This window comes from Eutrigla gurnardus (genome assembly GCF_963514095.1).
Source record: "Eutrigla gurnardus genome assembly, chromosome: 18".
NCBI lineage: Eukaryota > Metazoa > Chordata > Actinopteri > Perciformes > Triglidae > Eutrigla > Eutrigla gurnardus.
The window spans coordinates 1258588-1273786 of NC_139929.1; the positions used below are offsets into that span (position 1 = coordinate 1258588).

A 15199-nucleotide genomic window follows, 5' to 3' on the forward strand; every position below is an offset into this window, starting at 1 on the left:
AAGTACACACTTTATACTAAAGGATTGATGGTGTACTTTGTGTAATTTGTAGTACTGGTTTCTACTCTGTAATTTACTCTTAAATTCTCACACAATTTAGAGTTCAATGTACTTTGTTCTCTGTTTGTTGACTCTTAATATTTACAGACAAAATACTGTTAATGGTAGCTTTCATGAATAGATTCTGTTTTAATTTAGTAAATTAAGTTAAGTTTACTTTTACCTTTACAAATGTCTTCTTCCAGTGTGTACTCTTGTGTGTACGCAGCATGATACTTTAGTTAAAGACCATCATCTTAAAAAAATAAAATAAAATATAGAGAATAAGTATACATCTGTTATTTTATTTAACCAGAAATTAATCTATATATAATATATATATATATACCATTTTATCTGTTACAAAGCGTTTTTTAAACATTTAAAAATACATTATTCCGAAAACAAGGTAAAGATTGTGAATACTTCTACGGCCGCCTAAAAATCACTGGGTTCTGTATGTTTGTGTCCGTTGTCGCCCTCTGGCGGCCAACACACACACGCGCAGCGCTCGGTTCCTTAAAGTCACGTGACTTCTGGGAAAAGGAGCGTTCACGCCGAGGCGGTGTGTCCGGACCGCAGAGCCGCTTCAGTCCGAAGGCACCGCGGAGGAAACGCACCGAGCTCAACGAAACTCCGCCGACTTCCTGAATCCCGGTTTAAACCAACCCGCGGTGACAGGTGAGACCAGATCCCTCACAGATGTGTGGATTTAGGTGAGACCAGATCCCTCACAGATGTGTGGATTTAGGTGAGACCAGATCCCTCACAGATGTGTGGATTTAGAAACGCAGTTTCTTTCTGTGCGTGTTTGAGAACAGTCGGTTTATTGGCTCCGCGCGAGATGAAACGGCACGCGCCGAGCCCCGAGTCTGCATCACGGTCACGTCGACCTTTGAACTTTCATTGTTTTATTATTAATAATGTTAGGGTGATGAAAGAAGCGTCATTAAAGTGACAGAGCGGGGGGAGGGGGGGGGTGTAATGTCTGTCTGATTGTTGTTGTTTGTTTACTCTTCAAAGAGTCATGGCAGCTGGAAGAACGCGCTCCACGCGCAGACTGCGCTCCTGGATCGTTGAACAGGTACGTGCGTGTGCGTGCGTGTGTGAGAAAGGGAGGGGGCTGGGGGTGAGGGGGGGGTGAGGAGGGGGAGGAAGAGAAAGGGAGGGGGAACGGAAAGGGAGACAGAAAGGCCTCTAGTGACATCAAACAAACACATCAACAAGTATTCAGACTAATACTGCAGTCAAAGTACTCCTACCACACTGTAAAAACTACTCTGATACAGTCAAAGTACTCCTACCACACTGTAAAAACTACTCTGATACAGTCAAAGTACTCCTACCACACTGTAAAAACTACTCTGATACAGTCAAAGTACTCCTACCACACTGTAAAAACTACTCTGGTACAGTCAAAGTACTGCTACCACACTGTAAAAACTACTCTGATATAGTCAAAGTACTGCTACCACACTGTAAAAACTACTCTGATACAGTCAAAGTACTGCTACCACACTGTAAAAAATACTCTGATACAGTCAAAGTACTCCTACCATGCTGTAAAAATACTCTGGTACAGTCAAAGTACTCCTACCACGCTGTAAAAATACTCTGATACAGTCAAAGTACTCCTACCATGCTGTAAAAATACTCTGGTACAGTCAAAGTACTCCTACCATGCTGTAAAAATACTCTGGTACAGTCAAAGTACTCCTACCACACTGTAAAAACTACTCTGGTACAGTCAAAGTACTCCTACCATGCTGTAAAAATACTCTGGTACAGTCAAAGTACTCCTACCATGCTGTAAAAATACTCTGGTACAGTCAAAGTACTCCTACCACGCTGTAAAAATACTCTGATACAGTCAAAGTACTCCTACCACACTGTAAAAAATACTCTGGTACAGTCAAAGTACTCCTACCACACTGTAAAACTACTTTGTTACAGTCAAAGTACTACTACCATGCTGTAAAAATACTCTGGTACAGTCAAAGTACTCCTACATCAGCTCATTTTTTTTACTCTTTTGCATTAAAAGTAGTTAGTCGATCCGTAGGATGGATTACTTTAATCCTCGATCCGGATCAGTAAGAAGGAAGTCGGTAACGGTGTACGTATGATCCGGATCAGTAACCAGGAAGTCGGTAACGGTGTACGTATGATCCGGATCAGTAAGAAGGAAGTCGGTAACGGTGTACGTATGATCCGGATCAGTAACCAGGAAGTCTGTAACGGTGTATGTATGATCCGGTGCAGGTCGGCAGCGGGAAGTACCCGGGTCTGGTCTGGGACGACGCCGCCAAGACGATGTTCCGCATCCCGTGGAAACACGCAGGGAAGCAGGACTTCCGGAAGGACGAGGACGCCGCCATCTTCAAGGTGCGTTCGTAGTCCACGGGACTTTTTACCAGCCGGCTCAGAGAGTCTCTGAAGGGGGCTGGGAAAGCTGGGGTCCGGGGTTCGATGGCGTCTGTTTGATGCCCTCTGTCCTCTCGCAGGCGTGGGCGGAGTTCAAAGGCAAGCTGACGGACAGCGGTCAGGACAGCCCGGCGTCCTGGAAGACCCGCCTCCGCTGCGCCCTCAACAAGAGTCCGGAGTTCATGGAGATGCTGGAGCGAGCCCAGCTGGACATCTCGGAGCCCTACAAGGTCTACCGGCTGGTCCCCCTCAGCGAGCAGGGTGAGGGTCCGCCGGACTCATCGCGGATCTGATCTGCGATGACGAAGAAATCGTAGCTTTCCATGACAACGTTCATTCTATGCGAAGAGAAACAAAAATAAATTAAAAAAGTCAGTCAGAGCGCTTACAAAAATCGACGTTTTCACGGATCTTCCCTTGATTACGTCTTCATCTGGACATTTTAGCTGTTTGCGTAGGTACGCGTAGTCACGATTAATCATTTTGTCGGACGATATATCGTTTTGTCGGACGATATATCGTCCTGCGAAAAAACGCTTCGGCACCGAAGCTTCTTGCATCAGTAAAAAAGTATTAAAAAAAAAGAATGCATTGTTTTGTGAGAATGCATTAATACGTATATATACGTATATATATATAATACGTATACATATATATATATATATATATATATATATATATATATATATATAGACATATTATATATATACGTATTACTATATAATACATATATATATACATATATATGTATTATATAGTAATACGTACGTATGCATGAAGAAGCAGCTGCTTAATACGATGAATGATTTAGAAGTAGAAGTATAAATTGACATGAAATGGGAGGTACTAAGTGTATTTTAGTTCTTGTGTAAATGATCGTGAGTTCTTAAAGTCACACCCTTGTTGTTTCATCATCGGCAGGAAACACGGATCTCTTATTGTTCTTCTTTTGTTCTTCTTCTCGTTCTTCCTGCACGTCTCCGTTTCACCGTCTGCATCCATTTTCTGCCTTTAACTACATTATTTTTTATCTTTTATTTTGAATTGTTTTTTACCCACTTGTTTTTTTTTAGGTCTTAAGAAAAGACCAACCTTTTATGGCTATAACTTACATTATTTCATTTTTTTTTTTTTTTTACGTTTTTTTTACCTATAAGTAATTTTTTCCTTTTATTTTGAAAGGTTTTGTACCCAGTCGTCTGGGTTTTTTCAGGACAGAAGGCCAAAGAACAACTTTGTCTGATGTTTGATCCTTTATTGATGATGGCGGTGGCGGTGATTAAAGAAGACTCGTCTTATTGAGTGTTTGAGGGTTTCCTGTTTCCTGTGCAGGCGTGGTGGTTCCGGAGAAGAAGAAGTGCAGAGTGAAAGCCATGAAGAGGCCGAGGAGGAAGAGGAGGAGGAGCAGCAGCAGCGAATCAGAGAGCAGTGACGTCGAGCCGCTCAAGCAGATAAAGGAGGAGGAAGTGACATCACAGCTGGTGAGTGGATTATGAAAATTAGAAGCTACAACATGAACGTGGTAAACAAATGAAAGAAACCTGTTTACCTCGTTATTTATTTGTTTTCAATAGTATTTCCACTTCTTGAGCCGATTTATTTTAGTGTTTTTTATTTGTTATTTTTAGTCTTTCAATCCTATTTATTGTTGTCTGTGTTTAATAATAACTGAACTTTGAATGAAGTTTAAAGCCTGAGCTTGAAGGTTTGTGTGATTCTCAGCTTGTTGATGACATTCTGCCGTGGAGTGAAATCCACGTCCAGATGGAGGAGCCGGCTCAGCCTCCCGCCGCCGCTGCCATGCACCGTGAGTCCAAACGCATTGTTATCCACAGTGGCGGCGCCAGGGAGGGGCTTGGTTGGGCTATAGCCCCATCAAGAATTGTGTCAGCCCTACCGTTAGCCGTTAGCCGTTAGCCGTTAGCCCTACCATAAAACCACCAAGAAAACGAAAGACAACAAAATAACCAAGAAAAGTGCGGAGTTCAACAGCACCACCACGTCACGTCGTAACGGCGTTCAGGCAGCTGCGATGACAACTGTCACTGATCTGGGTTCATTAACAGACTGTACTGTCCGTACGTAAACGTCACTCATGTGAGCCCGCTTTTAGTGTATGCTCGACACAGAGACAGCAGGCTACTAGTTTGTAAGCTACCTGGCTCTAGCAGTTCGCGTTAGCGGCTTATAGTCACTCACGTTAAGTTAACGTTAGTAAGCTGGTCAAAATGTATCATGGATACATTTGTTTTTAAACATCGTCGGACGGAACAACAGATGGCGGTGGCGGGCGTGTTGGATAAAACTACGGACGCACCGTTGACACCTGCAGGGGAAGATGACCACTCGGGTCCCGGCTGTTAACGGAACTATTCACGTTTCGCTGTCTCTGTCTCTCTCTCTCACTGTGTGCGTGTTTATAGCTGCGGGAGGGTGTTGTCAGCGCCGCCGCCAGGATTCAATTTCAATGTACGCACAGAAACGGCAAATACAACAACAAATGGAAAAATACTTTTTTAAGACCAAATCTAATGTTTTCAGTATCAGTGAAACAGTAGTGTATATCATGGTGATAGGCCCCGGTGCAAATAGTTTTTTGTGCCCTCCATCCCCGACCTAAACACAAGCGCACGCTTGTGAGCACTCCACGCACGCACACACACGCTTGGACACGCACGCACAGTACGGTATGATAACTCTGCCGGCCCGGGGAGAGAGACATGCATCGGCTCGGCCCACAGTGCTCAGCAGCAGAGAGGTGACGAGACTAGAGCCGAGCTGTATTGTGTAGTGGAGAGGGGCCAACACACGCTATGCGTAATTGCGCACACACGCGCGATCGTCCTCTCAAATGCGGCTGCATCCGGCCCGGTTCAGCAGCATCAATTTTTTTTTTCCACCTTCAAAAAAAGTCCTCCCAGTGCGTACTGGATTCCGGCTGGCAGCGCCACTGGGTGTTGTTATATATTCACATTGAAATTCTGACATTGATTTGAGCCCCACCGTCGTATGAGTTAGCCCCACCGTAGTTGAACCAGAAAAAATACTCTGGCGCCGCCACTGCCTTTGATACATGTCACATCCCCCTCTCTCTCCCATGTTTCCTCTCTATCCACCGCTAAATACAAAGGTGTCTATGCAAGAAAATAATCTTTAAAAAAAAAAGCCTTGATCATATTGTTAAAAAAAGGTCATGCTATAGCATGTCGAAAATTCACGAAAAAGTCAGTCAGAATATATTCATAAAAAAATATTTAAAATTGTTAAAGAGTCATAAAAATAGCTCATATCGCTTGACGCGCCTAGTCTCAGTGTAGTGAGTCCAAAACAGCCATAAAAAGCCATGGTCAATTTTTTCACGGGAAAAAAAAGTCATACTATAGCATGTCGAAAAAAAAGTGAAAAATCGACAAAATTCATAAAATGTTGTAAAAATGATGTAAAAGTCCTAACATATGCTTCTATATCGCGTGTCAATCAAAATCTGAGTGTAGTGAGTGCAAAATAGTTATAAAAAGGCTTAGTCATATTCCCCCCCCCCCCCCCCCCCCCCCAAAAAAAAGTCATCCAAAAGCATGTTGGAAATTCACGAAAAAGTCAGTCAAAATAAATTCTTGGAATATTCGTAAAAAATATTAAAAAGTCATAAAAATCGCTCGTATCGCTTGTCGCGTCAAGTCTCAGTGTAGTGAGTCCAAAACAAGCATAAAAAGCCATGGTCAAATTTTTCGTGGGAAAAAAAAAGTCATACTATAGCATGTCGAAAAAAAAGTGAAAAATCGACAAAATTCATAAAATGTTGTATAAATGATTTAAAAGCCGTAACATATGCTTGTGTATCGCGTGTCAATCAAAGTCTGGGTGAAGTGAGTCCAAATAAGACATAAAAAGGGTTGTTCATGGCTGGCAGGTGGCCTAGTGGTTAGAGTGCAAGCCATTTATCATGTAAACATATATGCAGACGACACCGGTTCAAATCCCGCCTGGAGGTCCTTTGCTGCATGTCACGTCCCCCTCTCTCTCACATGCTTCCTCTCTGTCCGCTGCTAAATAAAAACTTCTCTACGCTGGAAGAATATCTTAAATCTTTTTTAGAAAAAAGTCATACAAAAGCATGTCGAAAATTCACGAAAAAGTCAGTCAAAATAAATTCTTGAAATATTCGTAAAAAATATTAAAAAGTCATAAAAATCGCCCGTATCGCTTGTCGCGTCAAGTCTGAGTGTAGGGAGTCCAAAACAAGCATAAAAAGCCATGGTCAACTTTTTCAGGGAAAAAAAAAATCATACTATAGCATGTCGAAAAAAAAGTGAAAAATCGACAAAATTCATAAAATGTTGTAAAAATGATGTAAAAGTCCTAACATATGCTTCTATATCGCGTGTCAATCAAAATCTGAGTGTAGTGAGTCCAAAACAGTCATAAAAAGGTTTAGTCATATCCCCCCCCCCAAAAAAAAGTCGACAGCACGTCGAAAATTCACGAAAAAGTCAGTCAGGATATATTCATAAAAAAATATTTAAAATTGTTAAAAAGGCATAAAAATCGCTCACACGCGCGATCGTCCTCTCAAATGCGGCTGCATCCGGCCCGGTTCAGCAGCATCAAAAACATTTTTCCACCTTCAAAGAAAGTCCTCCCAGTGCGTACTGGATTCCGGCTGGCAGCGCCACTGGGTGTTGTCATATATTCACATTGAAATTCTGACATTGATTTGAGCCCCACCGTCGTATGAGTTAGCCCCACCGTAGTTGAACCAGAAAAAATACTCTGGCGCCGCCACTGGTTATCCATCAATACAACTCAACAGTCGTTTCATACGTCCTGAACTCCTTGTTCTCCCCCCTCCCTCCCTCTCAGTGGTCGATGAAATCCAGTTGGACGTTCGGATCGAGGAGAGCGTCGCCGTTCCAGCAGCAGGTCAGAGAAACATTTGCATCTTTACATCCGCATGACGGCTAGAGAGCTTTGTTCTAGAGAATACCACAACTACACTTTTATTTTGAAAGGTTTCACATTATTTTACCTTTTATTTTGAAAGTTGTTTCTGACTATAACTACATTATTTTACCTTTTATTTTGAAAGTTTTTGTTCACCTATAACTACATTATTTAAAAAAAAAAAATATTTTGAAAGGTTCTTTTCACCCACATTACTTTTACCTTTTATTTTGAAAGTTTTTGTTCACCTATAACTACATTATTTAAAAAAAAAAAATATTTTGAAAGGTTCTTTTCACCCACATTACTTTCACCTTTTATTTTGAAAGGTGTTTGACCCTCTGGTGTCGTCCCTCCAGATCACATGTCCTTCAGCGTGGCGGTTCATTATTTGGGGCGGGAGGTCCTCCGGCGTGAGATCCAGAACTCCGACGTCAGGATCCAGTACTTGCCGTCGTCCCCGGCGGCGCCGGCGATGGCGGCCGTGATGACGGGCCGGTTCCCCCGCATCCCGCTGCCGGAGCCGGCCTCGGCGCTGCCGGCGGGCCCCGAGCTGCAGGCCCTGTCCACCCTGCTGGCCTTCATGGTGCGGGGCGTGGCGCTGACCTCCACGCCGCTGGGGGTCTACGGGACCCGGTTCTGTCAGGGACGGGTCTTCTGGGCGGGGCCTCACGAATCCACGCCGGGGCCCCACAAGATGGAGAGATGCCTGGAGCCGGTCCTGCTCTTCTGCAAGGACACGTTCAGACGACGTGAGTCCTGAAACCAAGAACCACGACGTTCTACTGAACATAAACACGGGGAGATTCAAAGACCTGGTTATTAAGATTTAGTGCTAATATTTCAACTGGAGATATAAATAAATATAAATACATATGTTATAAATGAAAGAATATTTAAACGTCAGATATTCTCTCCATGTGTTTATGATCAGAAACGTAACATATTCGGTTGGTGGACTCAAAAATCACATAATATAATAACATTTATGTGACCATGAACCAGACTCGCCTCGCTGCAGTAACCATGTGCTTATGATGTGATTATGATGCGGTTATGATGTGATTATGATGTCATTATGATGTGATTATGATGTGATTATGATGTCATTATGATGTGATTATGTATCTGAGGAAGTCTGGTTTGATTCTCGCCATCAGAACTGGAGCAGTACCGTCTGAACGGCGGCGAGCCGCCGCAGAGCGCCATCACGCTGTGTTTCGGAGAAGAGCTGAGCAAAGCGGACGACCCGTCCAGAAAACTCATCATCGTCAAGGTAAATACATATTCATATATAAATACATATTCATATGTATGACGTCATCATATTTATATATTACCATATATATGAACTGCTTCAACACCAGAACGGTGAAATTTTAAATTCTTTACAAAAACATAATTTTCTGATTAAAGACTTTGAGTCAAATTCCATTTAAATAATGGATACATTTTAATTAAATTATTAATTGCTTAAACGTTTTAATTATTACTCACCTAAAAAAAACTATAAATCAAATCATATATAATTAGATGTCAAACAGGTTGAAATCACTAATATTCACGTATTTTTCATTTTGGTTACAAATCATTTTAAACGTTAGTGAACTTCTGCTGTGGATTAATCAGCGTCATTGTCCCCACTATTAATATTAATGTTAATGTGAGATCACATGTCCTGATTATTAATGTTAATGTGAGATCACATGTCCTGATTATTAATGTTAATGTGAGATCACATGTTCTGATTATTGATATTAATGTGAGATCACATTGTCCCCACTATTAATATTAATATTAATGTGAGATCACATGTCCGGATTATTAATATTAATGTTAATGTGAGATCACATGTTCTGATTATTGATATTAATGTGAGATCACATGTCCTGATTATTAATGTTAATGTGAGATCACATGTTCTGATTATTGATATTAATGTGAGATCACATTGTCCCCACTATTAATATTAATGTTAATGTGAGATCACATGTCCGGATTATTAATATTAATGTTAATGTGAGATCACATGTTCTGATTATTGATATTAATGTGAGATCACATGTCCTGATTATTAATATTAATGTTAATGTGAGATCACATGTTCTGATTATTGATATTAATGTGAGATCACATGTCCTGATTATTAATATTAATGTGAACCTGGTCTCAGATCTGCTTCCCGTGGGCCCAGCAGCAGGTCTACAACACCCAGTCCATCTTCAGCTCCATCAACATGCTGCACTCACTGGCCAGTGAGTCTCCGCTGGGGGAGATCACCCTGAACCTGGTCTCTGTACCCGTGGAGGACTCGCAGACCGCCAGCTGTGGGGGGGGCTCATTCCAAAATAAGAGACAACTCACTCTTTCAGAATAAGAGTCCACCTGGCTCAGCCCAACAGGCACAAAACAACTCGTAGCACTAAAGACATTTTTAGACTGGGGGGGGGGGGCTGGACTGGACCTGGACCACTACATGTAGACCAACACTCATACGTCGTCTTCAGAGCTGCAGCCAATCAGTGGACAGGATTCCTCCCGTTTGACAATCTGCATTTAAAATGATTTCTTTCACATCGTTCCTTCGTCAATTTACCCGTTTTTTCCTTTTCTTGCCGCTTCGTATTTACATTTTCACAAACTAAAGACAGTCGTAGATAAAGACAGTCGTAGCCGTTAATTAACGTTGTAATCATGCTTTCACGTTGTTGCAGTTAAACCTTGGTACTGATGTTCTGATAGATTTCACACCGTTGAAGAGACTTTTGAAAAGAAGAATCCAACCTTTGCTCCGGTTACATTTTATTATGTTATTATGTGAGAAAAGTACAAGAGTGCAGCCGGTTGACCTCGGGGAGATAAGGAACTCCTGTTTACGTCTTCCTGTCGTTACCGTGGAGACGGAGAGGACAACGTCCTGCACGGCTACGGAGCTCAGAGGGTTCGCCGTAGTCGAGGCCGCCGCACGCCGTTCCCCGACACGACGGCCGTTCCCAACGCTGTCTGTTGCTGTTCATTACTTCAACTCTGCAGACGTACATATTCTATAAAAGGACATTTTGCATATTTAATACGATTACATTTCCATATTCTGGGCGCCTGGGGGAGGAGTTATTAATCAACACTTAAAAGTGTCCTTACGTCTACACGAGTCTAATTACTTTTTACTGCATTGCAAGGCGTTTCTCTTATTTTGTCCACCCCTGGAGCAATACAATGATCATGTTAATAACAATTAAAAAAGAAAAACAACAAAAAGACAAAATGGGACCAAAATACCACAGGTGCATTGTTTCAGGTGAATCAGAGGGTGTTGGGCTGGACCACAAGGCACACTCTGAGGGGGTTCAGGACCTACAAAGATGTAAATATGTTGTTATTTATGCACGTTCTATGTTACGTCCTTGTTCACTGGAGGAAATGCATTAAAGGAACTAAACTTTCGTGTGGTCGTCTCATAAATAAATCAGTCAGACGACTCTAGATGTTCCCGTTGGCCGGCGAGGCCAGCTCCGCGATCTTGGTGTTCAGTTTCTGATTGGTCCAGTCCTTTGTGATGTCATCCAAATGGCTGTCAAAGTCCACCAGCAGCGCGTGATCGCCCGACTCCTGCATCTGGCCGGCGATGGCCCGAGTCTCCTCCCACTGCCGCAGCATGATCCTGGAGACGGCGGGAAACGACGATTAAATCCACGAACATGATGGAAACGGTTTGTTTATGTTCATAAAACTAGTTTCATTTAATTTAATCACAAAGGAAACAAACCTGCTGTCCAACAACGTCCAGGGTTTTAAATTAAATGTATTTAAGCTTCATTTCTAATAGTTTTAAGTTTTAATAAACGATTATTAATCAAATGTGAAATTACAACTTAAAACTATGATCAATTAATTACATGTATTATAACTTATTAAAAAATGATTGAATCATCTTTTGTCACTTAGTTTTAAGTAATAATAGTTTTGGCTTAAAAAATGTGTTAAATTATGAGGTTTAAATGACTTAAAACTACTTAATTTAAAAGTAAAATTGGTTATTTAAAAAAAAATCCCTTAAAACTAAAACAATTTGTACTTAAAACAATCGTGATTAATACTTGCTTTAAATTAATTTATATTTATTAATTTAAAAAGAGTGTTAATGTCGCTAACGGGCTTTTATTTAAATAAAATGTTTGTTTGTATTAATGTTTATTTTTATTTAATCACAGGAAACAACTTTCTGATGACGATGAGATGTTATTTATATTTTGTATTTGAGTTTTTCTGCAGGTTATTCTTCCCACTGAGATAACTAACTTTAGTGAGGAAGTCTGAAACATTGACACATAAAAGCACAAATAGCTGATTGCTGTAAACATTCACACATAAACGCCGCCGTGACTCACGTGTGCTTGTCTTTGAGCAGCCATCTTGAATCCTTGCGTTCGTACATGACGATGGGAGGAACCCGGTGGTCCGGAGACATCCGGCTGCCGTCCAGCTGTTCACAAACCAGTACGATGATCAACACCAACACTTATTCATATTCACATTCATCTGCATGAAAACACTGTTTCAGCACAAATTCTAATGTTATTTAATCATAATTAGTGTTCATCATACAGCACATCGTTTTCTTTAAAAAATACAATAATAATAATTCTATATACCAAGAAAACATTTTGTACGTATTTATGAAGCCTTTATTTATGATGACTTTATGATTCACGGCTGTTCTCTGTGACACGATGTAAGAACCATGAGGTCCATCCTGCCGTCGCCATGGAGACAGAAACATTTGATGTGTCATATAGTGGTAAAGAATATGATTCAACTCTTGTTGAAGAAAGGATAATAATAGAATAACTGGAATCAGCGCCCGAGTATGGTGATGGATCGGGATCGGACCAACAGCATTAAAGTACTCACCATCAACAGAACCGCGTTGTCAAACTGCTCAGAAATCTTATCGGCGATCTTCAGGGCGCACGGAGTCGGGCTGCACACAGAGAAGGTGAACACATTCTAGCGTCTCCTCTTCCTGTTCCTATTGGATCTCATTTCACCACGGAGGGTTTGGGAAAGTGTGGTGAGACAGTGTACGAGGTGTTTGTACCTGTTCACGTTCTACTCACCTGTTATCTGATACGCAGGCGTTGGCTTGATAGTATCCCACAATCCTCTGCTGCGTCTGTGAACACCACACGTCCACCTGAAACGAGAGAACCAGACCGGGTTCTTACTGGACCTTCGCCACCGAAGGAGGGAGATTACCTGCTTGGAGTATTTCCACGCCGCGGTTCTGATACTTCTACTCGTGTAAATGACCTGAATACTGCTCCCACCACACCTGTGCCCCCCCCCCTACCTACCTGTGTGAGGGCCAGCTGGGTGATGGGGGCCAGCGGCAGGTGGGAGTGAAGCAGCGGCACGCAGTCCGTCACGCAGACGGCGCCCCCTGCCGAGCTGGAGGACAGCAGCAGCCCGTTGATGCTGCACCGCGGGAAGAGGCAGGCGTGCAGGTACATCTTCACGTAGGCCCGACAGGACAGCTCCACCTCGCCCATGGTGACGTCACTCTGGAGGACCACGGGGACACACGGCGCGCAGAACTCCAATGTCACATTATGGATTTTAAAAATGGAACTGTATTAATATTATTAATACATATAAATAGATATTATTAATATACATATTATTATTAATTAATATAAAGTCTTAAAATAAAATAAAAATAAGCTACATGTTTGCGACTGGCCAATAAATAAATATAGTCTTCAAAGTCAAGGCGCTGCGGAGGCTGACTGTTCTGACATTTACGGGGTTGGTTGGCACATCTTTACTAGCGTGAACTGCTCCTCATCAAAACATCCTTCAGTCATTCCTGCATTAAATTCAAGCTTAAAACACAAAGTCCTCTCATCTCTGGTGCAGCTGTTTCACTGAAGAAGACTGCTGTGAGCTCTGATCCCAGATCTGGTTACGTTAAAGAGACGTAACGAACGTGACAACCCGCCTCGTCAACGACAACGTCCTCGCACATAAGAGCATCAGTCGTCAACATTTTGGGCATAAATCACGAACAAAACGCGCCTCGGAGGGTTAGGTTGACTGAATGTAGCTAACAAACCAGCTAGCCGGGTACTGCTTCAGTGTATTAGCCTTAGCATACTAGCAAACCAGTCACAGCGTAGTTACGACTTACCTTCCGGTATCTACGACGGAAGCCTCGGCAAACAAACGCGTACTTTACGACCTTCAAATATATCGGTTAAAATACGGTTTTACGACCTTTTAAAGGTTTTAAAGGAGATGCAACCGCTAAGCTATTCACTTAGCTGATAAAAAAAACTGTCGAATCGCTATTTCCGGTTCCGCCCAGAAGAATCAAACCTATTCATCCGATTGGCCGAGACGTCACTATTTTGTAATCTAAATGGAGCAACGAGATGTCAATCATTTTCCGCCTTCTTCGGCCGCTGTGTGACGCTGACGTTCTACGGCAGTGCGCCCCCTTGCGGACAGGCTGAATCATGTAATACGAGTTTGTGTAAAAGGATAAAAAAAAAAAAAAAAAAAATACATGGGGATTATATTCATAAATCAAGAGTCGTTTTGGATAACATTACTTAAATGTTATACTTAATGTATAGTCGTCAAAATAAAGAAAAATTACATGGAAAAATACGTTTTACCATGTTGAATTATTTAAATAATGTTTTATAAATGAATACAGTACTTAACAGTAGCTTATTTAAAATATAAATCTTCAAAAATTGGTTGTAAAACCCATTTACACCATAGCACAGCAGACTGCCTTGAGTGAATTGGCAGAAGCTATTTAAAATGATATGACACGATTGAAAATGATTGCTTTGAAAGTAGATATTTGACTAAAGTAGGAAGTATCTGCTCAGCGTCATTCATATATTGTTTTCCAGCCTCTAGCATGAGTTACTTTGTTTGCTTTATTAAACAACTAGGAGAGCAGAATAACTTTGGTTCATCAGACCTCATCAAGAGTAAAAGTCTGCTTTCTGCTGTAGATTTAAGTAGTAATTATTAAAAAACGTATTTTTGAATGTAAAATGCATTTAAAAATCACATGTATAAAAAAAAATATATTATATATGTATTTTTTAAACTACATTTCCCGTCGGCAACCACATTACGAAAGGCTTACAGCACTTCCCGTACCGACATTTCAGAATAAGAGAAATGTCGCACGCTAATGCCATTGCCGCCATTAGATTGACGGCAAGTGTTAATTCGGTCTTTTATTTTGAAATCGGGGTCATTCCTCGGCGTCTCGTCGATCCCCGTGCGGAGTACACCGATCCGGTCCGCCTGAAGCCCGTGCAGCGTGATTCCGCATGAACGGTGGTCCGTGAGAGTCCGCTGCGATGAGGCTCCGTCTGGCCGGGGCCGTGCTGCTGGCGGCGGCCGCCTACTACGTCTACCTGCCGCTGCCGAGGGGCGTCAGCGAGCCGTGGAAGCTGATGCTGCTGGACGCGCTGTTCCGGAGCTTCATGAAGGCGGTGAGAGGATGCGCCGACCGGGGGGGGGGGGGTCAGGTTGATGTACTACTACAACAACAACAGAGTAGTTTGAGATTACAGCAGGGAGTCACGTGACGACACCGAAACAATCGCATCAAACAGGAGAGAGGTCACATCGCTACGTCATAACGTAGATACCTGTGGATTACTGTCACGTGGTAAATCATTAAATGCAGTGTAATAACAGATTCTCAGCAGATTCATGTGAATGCAGAGTAGAATCACATCTAATACACAACAGTATATCCTATGAT

General features: G+C 42.0%; 3 protein-coding genes across 3 annotated transcripts in view; 2 read left to right on the plus strand and 1 right to left on the minus strand.

Annotated features, from left to right (window-relative positions):
- Positions 1-591: 591 nt before the first annotated feature.
- On the plus strand, positions 592-10847 carry irf9 (interferon regulatory factor 9). Its single transcript, XM_084033204.1, has 10 exons — positions 592-720; positions 1063-1123; positions 2302-2424; positions 2544-2724; positions 3796-3944; positions 4186-4270; positions 7324-7383; positions 7764-8156; positions 8565-8680; positions 9578-10847. Exons 2-10 carry the CDS (start codon positions 1067-1069, stop codon positions 9779-9781), a joined length of 1368 nt encoding a protein of 455 aa, XP_083889330.1. The 5' UTR covers positions 592-720; positions 1063-1066; the 3' UTR covers positions 9782-10847.
- Positions 9858-13787, minus strand: emc9 (ER membrane protein complex subunit 9). Its single transcript, XM_084033209.1, has 6 exons — positions 13592-13787; positions 12759-12965; positions 12522-12598; positions 12316-12385; positions 11793-11887; positions 9858-11065 (listed from the first exon to the last, which is right to left on the minus strand). The coding sequence occupies exons 2-6, from the start codon at positions 12951-12953 to the stop codon at positions 10885-10887; spliced, it is 618 nt and encodes a 205-aa protein (XP_083889335.1). The 5' UTR covers positions 12954-12965; positions 13592-13787; the 3' UTR covers positions 9858-10884.
- Positions 13788-14789: 1002 nt separating this feature from the next.
- LOC311028848 (tumor necrosis factor ligand superfamily member 10-like) overlaps positions 14790-15199 on the plus strand; it is a gene marked incomplete at its 5' end in the record, with an annotated part of 7807 nt that continues 7397 nt past the window's right edge. The window contains one exon of the mRNA XM_084033645.1: positions 14790-14924. Within this exon, the coding sequence (XP_083889771.1) occupies positions 14790-14924 (135 nt within the window). The remainder of the gene's footprint in view (positions 14925-15199) is intronic.

Coding starts and splice junctions, on each gene's coding strand:
- emc9 (XM_084033209.1), bottom strand. CDS start 12,953: ATGGGCGAGGTGGAGCTGTCCTGTCGGGCCTACGTGAAGATGTACCTG. Junction 12,386..12,521: donor GCCTGCGTATCAGATAACAG/GTGAGTAGAACG, acceptor CTCTGTGTGCAG/CCCGACTCCGTGCGCCCTGA. Junction 11,888..12,315: donor ACAACGCGGTTCTGTTGATG/GTGAGTACTTTA, acceptor GTTTGTGAACAG/CTGGACGGCAGCCGGATGTC.
- irf9 (XM_084033204.1), top strand. CDS start 1,067: ATGGCAGCTGGAAGAACGCGCTCCACGCGCAGACTGCGCTCCTGGATC. Junction 7,384..7,763: donor CGTCGCCGTTCCAGCAGCAG/GTCAGAGAAACA, acceptor TCGTCCCTCCAG/ATCACATGTCCTTCAGCGTG. Junction 8,157..8,564: donor CAAGGACACGTTCAGACGAC/GTGAGTCCTGAA, acceptor TCTCGCCATCAG/AACTGGAGCAGTACCGTCTG.